This window comes from Rhinopithecus roxellana, chromosome 17, assembly GCF_007565055.1.
Source record: "Rhinopithecus roxellana isolate Shanxi Qingling chromosome 17, ASM756505v1, whole genome shotgun sequence".
NCBI lineage: Eukaryota > Metazoa > Chordata > Mammalia > Primates > Cercopithecidae > Rhinopithecus > Rhinopithecus roxellana.
In genome coordinates this window covers 37442310-37456721 of record NC_044565.1, presented here as the reverse complement: position 1 = coordinate 37456721, position 14412 = coordinate 37442310, and the positions used below count along the sequence as shown (strand labels likewise).

At 36.6% G+C, this 14412-nt stretch overlaps 2 protein-coding genes across 8 annotated transcripts in view; one reads left to right on the top strand and one right to left on the bottom strand.

Annotated features, from left to right (window-relative positions):
• Window positions 1-2309, top strand: part of UGP2 (UDP-glucose pyrophosphorylase 2) — a 60722-nt gene extending 58413 nt beyond the window's left edge. For all 3 annotated transcript variants that reach the window (XM_010381665.2, XM_010381664.2, XM_010381666.2), the window contains exons 9-10: window positions 816-920; window positions 1867-2309. In XM_010381665.2, the coding sequence (XP_010379967.1) occupies window positions 816-920; window positions 1867-1974 (213 nt within the window). In that variant the 3' untranslated portion in view covers window positions 1975-2309. The remainder of the gene's footprint in view (window positions 1-815; window positions 921-1866) is intronic.
• Window positions 2310-2898: 589 nt separating this feature from the next.
• The window catches only part of VPS54 (VPS54 subunit of GARP complex), a 127831-nt gene continuing 116317 nt past the window's right edge, over window positions 2899-14412 (bottom strand). For 4 of the 5 annotated variants that reach the window (XM_030921131.1, XM_010381669.2, XM_030921132.1 and 1 more), the window contains 3 exons: window positions 10562-10669; window positions 8582-8676; window positions 2913-4281 (listed from right to left, as the gene is read on the bottom strand). In XM_030921131.1, coding sequence (XP_030776991.1) covers window positions 4176-4281; window positions 8582-8676; window positions 10562-10669 — 309 coding nt within the window. In that variant the 3' untranslated portion in view covers window positions 2913-4175. Of the gene's footprint in view, window positions 4282-8581; window positions 8677-10561; window positions 10670-14412 lie in introns of all 5 variants that reach the window. The other variant, XM_010381668.2, reaches the window with a different exon arrangement.

The window sequence follows — 14412 nt, the reverse complement described above, 5'->3', positions numbered from 1 at the left end:
GAAAAAGAGAAATGGGGGTATAGGTAGAAAGAAATATGGGATTTGAGTTTTTTAATGGGAGGATGTTTATACATTAATGGGAATTAATGCAGTCAGGAGGGAAAAAACACTGAAGAGGGAGAACTGCTGAAACAACACTCAATAGGCCATAAGAAGGGATCTGATGCACAAGTGGAGAGGTTGGCTTTAGGAATAGAAACAGTCCAATTCCAGTACTAGTAAGACAGAGTAATGGGCAATGCAGGCAAGGTGGTGGTGGTGGATGGAAACAAGTGGAAGTTTTCTGATTGCTCCCATTTTCCCAGAAAAATAGGAAACGGGTTCACATAGGACAATCTCTAGTGCTTGTAAAATCTGAGAAAATAAAAAGACAAAGATGGTGATAACTTATAAATTTGTGCTGTTGCTCTTCTTAAAATGTGCTCTAATTGTTCAGAATCCTACCTATCCACTAAAGTCCAGCTCCAGTCTAGCCTGCTTCAAAGCATGATCTCTTTTTTTCCAGTTAAATTCAGATTATGTGAACTACTCATCTGGCTCTTGGCATGTTGATTATCTTTAAAAAAAAAAAAAAAAAAAAAAAAAAGATCTGCTCAACTCTCTTGTAAATTGCTTGGTATAGAAACAGTGTTCGTAGTTCCTGGTCTTTTCTGCACGACATTTAGCATATCATGAGTGCTTAATAAATAGGTGCTTTCCCATTAGAGGACCTGAGCTTTGCCATAAAATATTTTTACAGTTCAGTTAAACTTTAATATTTTTCCTTTCTGTGAACCCATTTGAGACAAATTTTTATATTTCTACTTTTCTGTAAGGTTCAAGATTATCTAAGAAGATTTGAAAGTATACCAGATATGCTTGAATTGGATCACCTCACAGTTTCAGGAGATGTGACATTTGGAAAAAATGTTTCATTAAAGGTATGTTGTTACAGTGAAAATCATTTTTCTTACACCTTTACAATATAGGTCTCATTTTCTAGTCATAAATTTACATTTACTTTAAGGAATACTTGTTAGTCTTAATTACACTAGTAATTAAGTTGGTACTATTTTACTGAAATGAGAATCTTTAAAATAGGATCACTATTAGCGTTAGCTTACGAAAGATGAATATTTGAATAAAAGTAGAAAAAGATGACAACTTAATTTGTACTGAATATATTAAAGGAATGTTATCTCTGTAAGAATATTCATTTACATTATTGTAATGTAACTCAGGTACTCTGAGTGTCATTCCAGCCTCATGTAAGAAATAGGAGGGAAATGGGGGTATAAAAGTATTAAAGCTCACCAAAGATACAATAGCTTTTTCCAAATCATGTAATTTTTTAAAAAATCTAACTAGATTTCATGTACTCCTCCCATTAAAGCTTACTTAAATGAAGATCTTGAAAAAACAAATACATATATTGAATTTTATTGCTGAGACTGCCTAAAGACTTAAGACATGAAAAATGTTATCAGTAAACCATTATAAAAACAACAACAAAAGCCCTATATGTAAATATAAACCAAGCACCTTTTAATTTCTCTATGAAGGTTGGATAATCCTGGTGGCCTTGCAAGTAGGCCTTCAAAAGGGGGCTGGCCATGCTGTGGTACCGGGTCCACCTCCCACTCTTAGTTCTACCTCTAACAAGGAGACAGAGAATCTAGAACTACTGCCAGGATTGTTACAGAAGGACACATTACAATTTTCCTTAACTGTTACTTGTTTTTCGTGTTTAATATTGTTTATAAATACAGTTACTCCACTGTAAAAAAGTGTTGTACATAAACTTGATCACTGTAAGATAATCAAATTGCGTTGCTAATCAAATTGCGTTGCAGTTGCAAGTACACTCTTGTTTTCCCTGTCACTTAGGGAACAGTTATCATCATTGCAAATCATGGTGACAGAATTGACATCCCACCTGGAGCAGTATTAGAGAACAAGATTGTATCTGGAAACCTTCGCATCTTGGACCACTGAAATGAAAAATACTGTGGACGCTTTGATAATGGGCTAGTTTCTTACAATGAAATGTTCTCTAGGATTCTAAAATAGGCAGGTACTTTACTATGTTACTGTACCCTGCAGTGTTGATTTTTAGAGTTTTCTGCAGTATGCTTTTAGTCTAAGAAAAGCACAGATGGAGCAATACTTTCCTTCTTTGAAGAGGATCCCAAAAGTTAGTTAGTTCATCTTAAAGTGCAATATTGTTTAATCTTAAAACTGGGGCAACTCTGGAAGATCTTTTAACAGAAGCCTCAATGATGGTCACATTGAATTGCTTGTCATTTCAAAAATAAAGCAGTGAAGCAATACTTGTGTACACTTGTACTTTATAATGCTAACTATGAAATGGTAAAATAAAATGGTTTATTCTTGCTAGACAGTTACTATATTAGTTGGAAGATTTGCCCTTGGAATATTGAAGTACACACTGGTTAGTTACCTAACAAGTCCAGTTTTTGGCATTTCTAAGAATCTTAATCATACCATTATTTCCATAGGAATTAAACTGAAGGTATTTAGTACCTTTCATCTAGTTCTAAAACTGGGATGCCTGCCATGCTTTCCACAGACTCTCCATTTATTGAAACAAAGTGGCATTTATTTTCCCAGCTGACGGGGCGGGCAAAGGGAAGGCATTTCTTTCACATCCTTGTACTCTTCTATAGTGAAGTGCAGGGGGTAGAGCTTCATAAAAAGTTCCCTTTCCCTGAAGCTTCATTTCCTGAAGCTTGTTTATTATCACTGAAAAATGATCATTAATAATCTTTCCAATCAGGTCTGCTGGTAGTTCAGTTTATGCCTTTTTAAAAAATTCATCCATACTTGTTTTGAGTAGGCTGCTTGTTTAACTTAAAGTTCACTGTATACCATTTAAAAAAAAGTTGCCTTTTAAAGTCTGTTAATTTTTTACAGCTTTATTTTAGACAGATAGTTTAAGAACCAATGACATACCTCTGTAATGATAAAGGAAAGAAAACAAGGTTTCCTTTTAAGAAACCAAAGAGCACAAAATAAGACTGTTTCATTGTACATAATCACCACAGGATATTAGGCACTCTGACAGGGTTAGGCAAGATTCTTGGTGTGAGGTGAGGCACAGGCACTTTCATCTGTAGAGTGCTGCTGATTCTCATTTTGAAGGTAGGTATTATAAAAGTCTTTACTTGTCACCTTATTTCTGGCCCCAACACAGCAGCCGATATTTTTAAAAGTTCTGTTTCTCCCTGGTCTTTGTTCATATACACATCAAAAGTAACTTAAAAACAAGGATCCAAGGGGGCCATACTTCATTATGTTATGTAAATGTTAAAATGAGAACTCAAAAGTAGGCAGATTATATGAATACATATTCTTACCTCTGCTACAAATAAAAACACCCCAAACCCTTCATACTTTTATAAAAATACAGATATTAAACTGTAGCCTTTTATATACCATTTCTGAAAAGTAGTTGCATAAATATGTATCTTTTTTTTTTTAAGTATTACTTAAAAAAAGACTTAAGTCTTTTCTTTCAGATATTTAGACAGCTCTGGAAGGCTTTACCCAGTTGACATACGGTGGTAGTAGAAATATTAAATATGCAACACACAAAGCCTGCAACTTGACATTGGTCACTGAAACAAAAATTGAATTCCTAAATCCAAGCAATCAAAAGATGTTTATTTTTCATAGAAAGATCTGTAAAAAAATAATTTTTCAAACAGCTTTACTTTCATAGAGAAAACTTTCTACAGAGGTTGACTAAGATTTTAAGATTTTAAATTGTACCATCATTAAATAAGGTGGGACACCATATGAATTTCATTGCACTGGAAGAAATGCAAAGCATTTTTTAATATAAAGTATACAGAGCATTCTAGTCAACTACAGCTGTGTTACAGCTATGTGTTCTTTTGGATTTGGTCCAAAGAAACCTGAGTCTGTTTCCAGAGAGAATGAAAAATGTTATAGACACCTGATCAGTTACTCCTCACTGTAGGATGCACAAAAATGACATTCCTTGTAGATCCCACTGAATCCAGTTTCCCAACACTGATACTTTCCTTTTTCCCTTCCCCCACCCCAGTTCACTTTGGGTTTCAGGTTCAATTCTCGAATCACAGGCATCCAGATTTTCTTCATAACAAACACATCCCATGGTCAGATGAACTACCCAGTTTTCCAGTATGACATCACCTCTTCTGCTCCCAAATTTCGGCCATATTTAGGTCCAAATCTTTAAGGCCTTTTAAGGCTTGAAGATTTCCAGTGTAAAAAGCTACATCCGCTGTGACCAACCTAAATAATGGAGAGAAAATTATTTTTAAATCTCAAGCTTTCTATTCAGATAATTAAAGTAACAGTGCTCACCAACTCAGAGTCCTATCCTGGCTGCTACAGTATTATCTAAAATTCAGATTTCTTAGCACCCAAGTGTCAACATATTATCTTAGCAGGATTCCTGTTATCAACAAGTAGGCCATTTAATGCTGTATTTCAATAATAAATATTTGGAAAATGAATACACCAATGCATGTTGGAGTCAGTTTCATGATACATTCAGCCCAAGAAAATCATCTATCTTAAAACAGCATGAATTAATATACAGAGAAAATAACAGGTTAAAATAAAATGTTTTTGATTGGTTAGCACTAGAGTATAGGTGTGTTGACTAAAATAGTAAACTCAAGGGAAAAGCAGGCCAGGTTTTCTAAGTGTCATCTAAGCGATTAAATACAGACTAGTATTCATGTATATAAGCCCTACTAGATATTTCTTTAAAAACCCGAGAAAAATAGGAAAGAACATGAACAAGAAGTCACAGATGAAAACACCTGAATAACCAATAAACTGAAAAAATGGTAAATGTCAGGAAAATGCCAATCAAAACAAGGTACTATTATCCCCCATCAGACTGGCAACAATTAAGAAATCTAATAGCAAATGTTGGCAAGATGTGGGAAACAAATTCTCACAAACTACTCCACTAATGGAGTATTAACAGCCACTGTCAATACCTAACAATGTGAAAATGTGTATTAGCTCCAATTCACTTATATTCAGGTATATGCCCTGAAGAAATGGTCACACCATTAGACATGTATAAGGATCTTCAGTATGGCATGGTTATAATGGAAAAAAGTAATGACTTAGCAATTTATCACTAGGGGAAATGTCTAATTTACCTATGGTTGATTCATGGAGTGGTGGCTCACGCCTGTAATCCCAACACTTGGGGAGGCTGAGGCAGGAGGATCACCTGAGCTCAGGAGTTCCAAGACCAGCCTGGGCAACATAGCGAGACCTCATCTCTAAAAAAAACTAAAAAAATTAGCTGGGTGTGGTACCACACACCTGTAGTTGCAGCTACTGGGGAGTCTGTGGTGGGAGGATTGCTTGAGCCAACGGAGGTTGAGGCTGCACTGAGCCATGATCACACCACTGCCCTCCAGCCTGTGTGACCATGAGACCCTGTCTCCAAAAAAAAAAAGTTGTTTGATGTGATGGAACACTATACAGCAGTCAAAAACAGACTACTTCCACAGATCAACAGAGATAAATCAATAAAAATGCCAAGTAGAAAGCAAGCTGCATATATGCAATATACCATATAAGGAAATTTACAAAACAGCACTACCTATTTTTCATAAATCTAGGTATAATAAATGAGAAAGACTAAAAGAATGTAGACTAAACTCACTGGGAATGTTACCTAAAAGCTAGGAGAAAAAGGGAAAGGAACTGCAGATGCGGTGTAAACGTGTACTTCAGCTTCATCTGGAATGCAATTTTTTGAATACCATTTTAAAAATACAATAAATTTTTTTTCAAGTGAAAATGACATATTAATGATCAATTCTGGGTAGTAGAAATATAAATATTTTATTATTCTCCGTATGTCTCTATTTTTAAAATATTTTAAAATAGAGGGAAAAAATTACATTAAAAAGTACAGAGCTGGGCTGGGCGTCATGGCTCATGCCTGTAATCCCAGCACTTTGGGAGGCCGAGGCAGGCAGATCACCAGAGGTCAGGAGTTTGAGACCAGCCTGGCCAACATGATAAAACCCTGTCTCTACTAAAAATACAAAAATTAGCCAGGTGTGGTAGCACGTGCCTGTAATCCCAGCTACTCAGGAGGCGGAGGCAGGAGAATCACTTGAACCTGGGAGGTGGAGGTTGCAGTGAGCTGAGATCACACCACTGCGCTCCAGCCTGTGTGACAGAGCGATACTCCATCTCAAAAAATAAAAATAAAAGTACAAGGCTGGGGAGAGGGAGAAATAGGAAGTAACTGCCTAATGGGTACAGGATTTTCTTTTGGAGTAGTGAAAATGTTTGGAACTAGATAGAAGTGGTGGTTACGCACCATTGTGAAGACACTAAATGCCACTGAATTGTTCACTTTAAAATGGTTAATTTTATGTTTACATCAAAAAAGTCAAAAGCTACATTTTTAGTGCAATTTCAGAAACAAAAATTCCTTTTACGCAGGTAGTTTATGTCCTTGGCTAGAGGATAGAGGTTAATTTTCAGGCATCTTTCAAAGACATGAATTGACTTACAAAGAATGAGTTTCTGTTAGTATGTGACAGTGAGGATCTTTAAGGTCAGACTGACTTCCAAATAGCTATATTAAAAAAGAAAATAGCTAACGAGTTAGCTTGGATGCTTCAGATCAGAACTACTCGTCTGCAAAAAAACCCAACTAACCAACCCAGATTTAGTTATGGGAATAAAAGTAAAAGGGTATGAGCGGGGTAGGCCTTAAAAATATTATTAGCTTTTTTTGAACAGCCTCTTTAGGGTACACAGTATACATCTCTACCAAGAGTCTCTAAGTTTCTCATACGCTATTATTTTTCAGGAGCAGGTCTCTTATGTATGTACGATTTGTATCATTTGACATCAAGAGAGAGATATACACAGTGTCACCCATGTGACGTTCTTGCTGAAAATACCTGACTCTATGTTGGTTTAACATTATTAAATTAATGTTGATTTTCTTAGGTGGGGTTCAGGTATTATGATTGTATAAAAATGTCCTTGTTTTTAGAGACACACGCCAAAGTATTTAAGGGTTAAATTTTATGACTGCAGCCTACTTTTTTGGATGTTTGGCAAAAGGGAGGTATGGGGGTGGGAGAGAGAAGGAGCAAAAGTGGCAGGGAGAATGTGGCAAAATTTTAACAGTTGATAAATCTAGGTAAAAGGTATTCCGTGTTCATCATCGTCCTTTAAATGTTCAATGGCTTTGAAATTTTTGAAAACAAATGATTCTTTAAAAAGAAGAATCAGGTCATAAGAGAGAGTATCATTCTTGCATAAAACTCTTAAATTCGCCTGGCGCGGTGGCTCAAGCCTGTAATCCCAGCACTTTGGGAGGCCGAGACGGGCGGATCACGAGGTCAGGAGATCGAGACCATCCTGGCTAATACGGTGAAACCCCGTCTCTACTAAAAAATACAAAAAACTAGCCGGGCGAGGTGGTGGGCGCCTGTAGTCCCAGCTACTCCGGAGGCTGAGGCAGGAGAATGGCGTGAACCCGGGAGGCGGAGCTTGCAGTGAGCTGAGATCCGGCCACTGCACTCCAGCCTGGGCGATAGAGCGAGACTCCATCTCAAAAAAAAAAAAAAAAAAACTCTTAAATTCAGCCTAACAGATTCAACAGAACAAAGCTTTCACATAGGTTTTTGCAAAATTGATTCACTGTACTTCTTTTTAAATGGCAAGGCCAACTTCTAACCCCAACATAGGTTTTTTCATTTTCCATTCGTTCTTTATGAGTTTGAAATTTGAACCTGAAATTCCTTTAACAGGGAATAAAATTTTATTCCTAAAAACCCTAGCACACTAAAGAATTGATACTAAGATATAACTAAATGATCACTGCTTTAAATTTTATAAAATATCTTCCCCATATCTTTATCTACATAACTCTTCACAAAAATCCTGTTAAGGAAACTTTTATCATCATCCCTATTTTCAAATCTAAAAAACCTAAACTGAGGGGGAGTAAGTGATTTGCCCAAAGTTACAACAGCTAGTAAGTGACAGAACTAGAACTTAACCCAAATTTTCAGATTCTAAATCCTATCCTATGCTTTCTATGTACTATGCTATTTTAACAGCAATATATACAATTTTTTCAATAGCTTACAATAAAATATATACATATACACACATATATTATTTTTCATAACCCTGTGAAGGAATTAAGACATATTTCATCCTTGTTATTTTATAAATGTGGCACAGAGGTTAAGTGACATTCACATGGTCACACAGTAGGACTTCTGAATCCTGTTTGAATTGGGGAAAGCTATTGGGTATCTAAGGAAGCACTAACTCACACTGCCTCAAAACAGATACACAAGGTCAGGTAAGTGATTGTCCATGTATAAACCACTTTTAGATAGTTAGATAGAAACAGGTATTTCCACGGGGGAAAAAAAAGCACAAAAGCTTGCTGATTTTACAACGTTGGTCTTCGGTGTGTTTATAGCAGAAAAGGATGGCATAAATAATCAAAACTGATCATTAAAACAATTCAATATGGGAGTATATGGTGAAACTGTTAAAAAAAAAAAATCCATACCCATTTTGAGGTCCTCCATCATTTATCACATTTAAGTGAGATAACTGCTTTTTCAAGTGGAGTTTATAACTTGCATTAATTCTTAAAAATAACATCTGAAAAAGAAAATAAAACTAAGTTTCTTAAAGTTCTACTGAAATAGAATATGTAAATATCTGAGTTATCAATATTAAAGAAAGTATTTTTAAAAACCAAAACCTTTGCTTTGGCATATACTTTTAAAATCCTCCCCTGAAAGTATTCTATTGCTATTTCACTACATTTTTTCTCCTTAGTTGGATAAAAGCTTTCTAATCTCCTTAGTACTCCTTTTTGGAAAGAAAGCCCGTAAGTGGGATCAACTGTGACAGGTAAAAATAATAAAAAGTAGTGGGGAATTTTGTAATATATTAAGTAGGAAGTTGATAGGGGAAAGAATGTCATAATGTTAGAGGCAAAGGTACCTTCGTGCTTCTATTCTAGTGAAATCACTTCAAAGTATTTTATTGTTCTCGCAAGCAATGACCCAATATTTCTTTGGGAAATACCTAACCTAAAATTATATACAATGAATTTATAAAATGATTTTGTGAAATAACATTGTCTGTGGGGAAAATATATACAATAATCTATGGAAGTTTTGTGGAATTACTAGTATTCAAGTGGCAATAGTGACATAAAATAACATTTGCCCGGCTTTGACAAGAGTACCCTTTATGCCACAGATAAAAACACATGAAGTACCTGTATGCCCAGCTCTCTGATCTGGCTAAGTCCTGCTCTAGAATTAGAACTCAGATGGCAAATCCAGAAGGTCAGAATGTCAGAGGTGGAGGATCTTACATGTGGAATGGAAAGGATGGCTTGGCTAAGAAGAAATTAGAAGGAAAAAGAAGACGACCCTAGTGGGTCTGCCATATTTTATGGCTCCCCTTCAGTCCTCAGTGAGTCCCAAAGGAGTTCCATGATATTTATTCATGAGTTTGGTATGATTTATGAAAACCTAGGGAAATATGAAGAAAATGTTACTAGCTAGTATAGGATGAAGTTTGAGGTGGCACAGGAAAGGAGACCAGCAGGAGCAACAGCAGGCAAGAGATACTAAGAAAGCCACCCTCTGCTCCCAAATGCCATTTCCATGCACTCAACCAAGTAAGAGAGACAAACTGAAATAAACAAACTTGTCTGAATAGCAAAAATCCCAGTGAAAGTTAAATTCCTTAGTCATACAGCAACTAGACTTTAATATGAGAGCATTTATTCTACAAACTAGGCACACTTAGTATGGAGGAAATAAGCTAACATTAATTAAAAAAAAAAAAAAAACTGGTAAAAAAGAGAATACTGGAAACTTCAAAGTTCCAGGAGAGGGGAACAGGGGTGTAGGGGGTAGAGTTGTTACTGAAGAGTGAAGCGAACTCTGTGATAATACTTTTGTAGGGGAATACAGTAGAGATAGAAGGGTGGATACTTCATAGCTGAGAGGTGCCAAAGGCTCCCCGACCCTGCATTTTGCTCTTTTTCCTAGTTTGTCTTTACTACAGATCACTTATGCTGATCTAAGAATAAAGCAGATAGAGTTAATTACATGTGTTAATCTTATTAACTTTATCACTAATTCTTCCCATAGCCAATTTGAATTACAATCACCATAACATATTTTGCTACTAATTGATAAGGGCCAACTCTAATTTTCCAAGGAATGGCATAATAAATGACGTAAGTAGAATCTGGGACTATTGATCATGGACAAACAGAAAACCTACTTTTTAGAATTGTTTATCATATAGTAAAGCTATAGCTCTGGTCTGTCACTGCAAGGAGCACTTAGAAATTAGAAATTTTTATCCATGTTCTACCAGTCAATATAACGATGTAAAAAAATGATAATTATATTGGAACATGAACAGCTTAACTGTGCCAAAAGCATGTAAAACCACCCCAATTCTGCAGATATTGTATGTTATATATACATGAATAGTTTTAGGAATCACTACTCACCTGTGTTTGTTCTTCTGGAAGGAGATCAAATATAGCTTCGTGCATTTTTGTCATTTGCTTACAAATATTCCTGAAACAGGCAGAAGGAACGGGAGCCTTCACCTCATACTGGTAGGGAAAAATAATGGTAATTATGGTCATGTCCTCTGAATTGCATAATGTCTCCACCATTCCCTGAGACCTATATTTACTGTCCCTCCACATATCCAATTCTGGCATAGTACTCAAGCTTACACTTTTCAACTGTGATCTGCACTACGCATACAAATCTTGAGAACCTTTCATTCAATATCTTAATCCACTTTAAAGGAGCTAAAATAGCTCAGTGACTAAGAACAAAGGCTGCTTCCAATCTTAAAACAGACTGCTGGGTTCAGATCCCAGCTCCTCCCATTCTAAGCTACGTGATGTTGGGCAAGTTACTTAATTTATCTATCTCAAAGGGCTGCTGTGAGAATTAAAATTTTAAGAGGACTCATAAGAATGCAAAACAGTACTTGATACAAAGTAAGTACTCAAAAAAATGTTAGCTACTAATCTGACTCAATATACAATGCAGCCCCTCCAAAAAAACAGATTATGTTTTAAACAATTTAAAAACTAGCCAGGGCATGGTGGCAGGCACCTGTAATTCCAGCTGCTCGGGAGGCTGAGACAGGAGAATTGCTTGGACCTAGGAGGTGGAGGCTGCAGTGAGCCAAGATAGCACCACTGCACTCCAACCTGGGCGACAAGAGTGAAACTCTGTCTCAAAAAAAAAAAAAAGAATGTGTGAACATGATCATACCTGAAATCAACAGAAAAATATGGCAGAATTAAGATGTTTTTTATTTTGTAGGTGGGTCAATATAGTAATCATATTTTACCCTAACACTAAAAGGAGGATTTTTTTTCAGCAATGTTCTATGCTAAAAATTTAAACTTAGGTAAATTCATTTTACTATTCCTACATATGAAACAATATGGTAGTATGACTTTAAAAACCATCTTTTAGCTTATATTTTAGAATTCACACAGCTGAAATTATATACCATTTTATTTATAAGACAAATTTAGGCTAAATACTATATTTTAAATGTACTAATTTTATATTAGTATGCTTCATTAGAATGTACTAATATACACTAGTTTATTAAAATGTGATGAGTTCCAATAAACTGCTGTAAAAGAACTGTGTATAGATCACTATGTAACTGAATTAAGCAAAGCTGTGACCACCCAAACCCAAGGGTTTGTCTCTCTTCACCCTAGAAAGATATCAAACATCCTCTTATCTTTGTATCTTCTTTTATTAATAACAGCTTTGAGATATAATTCACATACCATAAAATTCATTCTTTCAAAATATAAAATTCACTGGGTTTTAGTAAATTCATAGTTACACAGCTATTACTGCTAATTTATAAACATTTTCATTACCTCCAAAAGAAATTCCAAACCCAAAAGTTGTCCTTCTGGACTCTCCCTTTTCCCCAGCCCCTGGCAACCACTAATCTACTTTCTGTCTCTGAATTTGCTTATTCTGGACATTTCATAGAAATGGAATCATACAATATGTGGCTTTTTGTGACTGGCTTCTTTCCCTAAACATAATGCTTTTGTTTATGAATGAATCAGTACTTCATTTCTTTTTTATTGCTATTTATTTATTTTTAGAGACATGTCTCACTCTGTCACCCAGGCTAGAGTGCAGTGGTGTGAACATAGCCCACTGTAACCTGGAACTCCTGTGCTCAAGCAATCCTTCCACTTCAGCCTTCTGAGTAGCTAGGACTACAGGTACACACTACCACACCCAGCTTAAGCATTTCATTTCTTTTTACAATGTTTTCAATGTTTTCAGTACACTTGGGTATATACCTAGTGGTGGAATTACTGGGTCTTATGGTAACTCCAGGTTTAATCTTTCGAGGAAATGCTAGACTGTTTTCCAAAGTGGATGCATCATTTTACAATATCACTAGCAGTGTATGCAGGCTCTAATTTATTCTCCACATCCTTACCAACACTTGCTATTTTTTTTTTTTTTTTTAATTTTAGTCTCCTAGTAAGTATAATTTATGGTAACATCCTCTTAACTACCAGGGCCCCTGTACTGGGTTGAATAGTGTCCCCTCAAAATTCATGTCCACCTGGTACCTCATGAGGTCATAATGGATTAGAGTGGGACCTAAATCCACTGACCGGGGTCTTTATACAAGAAAGAAGAGAGAAATTCAGACACAGAGTCACACACAGAGGGAAGACAACCATGTGAAGACCAGGCAGAGAGACCAGCATGAGGCAACTACAAGCCAAGGAATGCCAAGGACTGACAGCCACCACCTGAAGCTGGAAAGAAGCAGGGAAGAATTCTTCCCAGGAGTCTTCAAAGGGAGCAGAGCCTGGCCCACACCTTCATTTCAGACTTCTAGGCTCCAGAACGGGGAAAGAACAAACTTCTATTAAGTCATCCAATTTGTGGTAATTTATTATGGGGGCCCTAAAAACCTAAGATACTCCCCCAAACCTTCCTTCACCCTTGCTTTTCCTAAAGGTACTATTCTTTCTATATTACCTTTACACATTTCTTTAGTCACCTAAACTTGAGATTGTACTTCTTTACTCTCAATTTATAAAATTTGGTTCCTGCCACCAGCCAACTACCTTCGTCTACTACCTGTATAACACTCTTCTGAAAGTGTGTATATATGTACGTGTGTGTGTGTGTGTGTATGCTTGAATGAATGTATCAGATTCACTGCTGTCTGGAGTGTACAAAGATGAAACAAAGTCCCTTTGGGGAGATAACTGTCTAAAAGCTGGTTGGTGTTCCAAAAAGTGGACAATGAATGCTATAGGAACTCAAGTGAAGGACATTTACACAATGATGTCTAATGGCTTCCCAAGCTGCCCCCCTGAGGTGTTCAGTCTTCAAAGGGGAAAAAAAAAACAGGTATTCCAAATAGAGGACACGCCATATCATCTCAAATCTGTTTTGTTTGTTTTTTTGTTTCCTTGAGATGGAGTCTCACTCTGACGCCAGGCTGGAGTGCAGTGGCACAATCTCAGCTCACTGCAACCTCTGCCTCCCAGGTTCAAGTGGTTCTCCTGCCTCAGCCTCCCGAGTAGCAGGGACTACATACAGGAGCTCGCCACCCCGCTCAGGTACTTTTTTGTTTTTAGCAGAGATGGTGTTTCACTATGTTGGCCAGGATGGTCTCGATCTCCTGACCTCGTGATTCACCAGCCTCGGCCTCCCAAAGTGCTGGGATTACAGGCATGCGCCACCACACCCGGCCTCAAATCTGTTTTATATACTTTCTGATTAATACTTCTAAAGTACCATTCTAATCATATGATTCATTGATTAAAAAACTTTTATTTAAAATTTAGAAAGCTGCAATAGAACATTGCTACTACCTTAACAATACAAAAAACTAAGATAATCTATAAAATCATAATTTTTCTTGACATCAGAGAACAGAGATCAGGGGAACCAAGGGAACTAATTCCAAAGACTGAAAAGGCCCTCTGAGGAGAGGTGATACACAGGAACTGTCTCACTTTTGGCAGAGCATAAAAACAAGAGGTAACCACAAGAGAAGCAAGTAAGAAGAAAATAACTAAAATTTTAACAGATTCCTAAAGGCCAAACGTGGGCTAGGATAGATTTACGATAAGTGAAAACCCTAGCCATAATGAGAGTCTGCACTCATGCACATTTTACTTCACGGCCTCCAGGAGGTACTCAGAAGAAACAGGAGGATCAAAGGGAGACGACCATATAAATCCACTCTCAGTAGCACAGGTATTCAGGAGGTGATTAGTTGCCACAAGGGAATAGAAACAAATGCCATCCATTTCCCCCA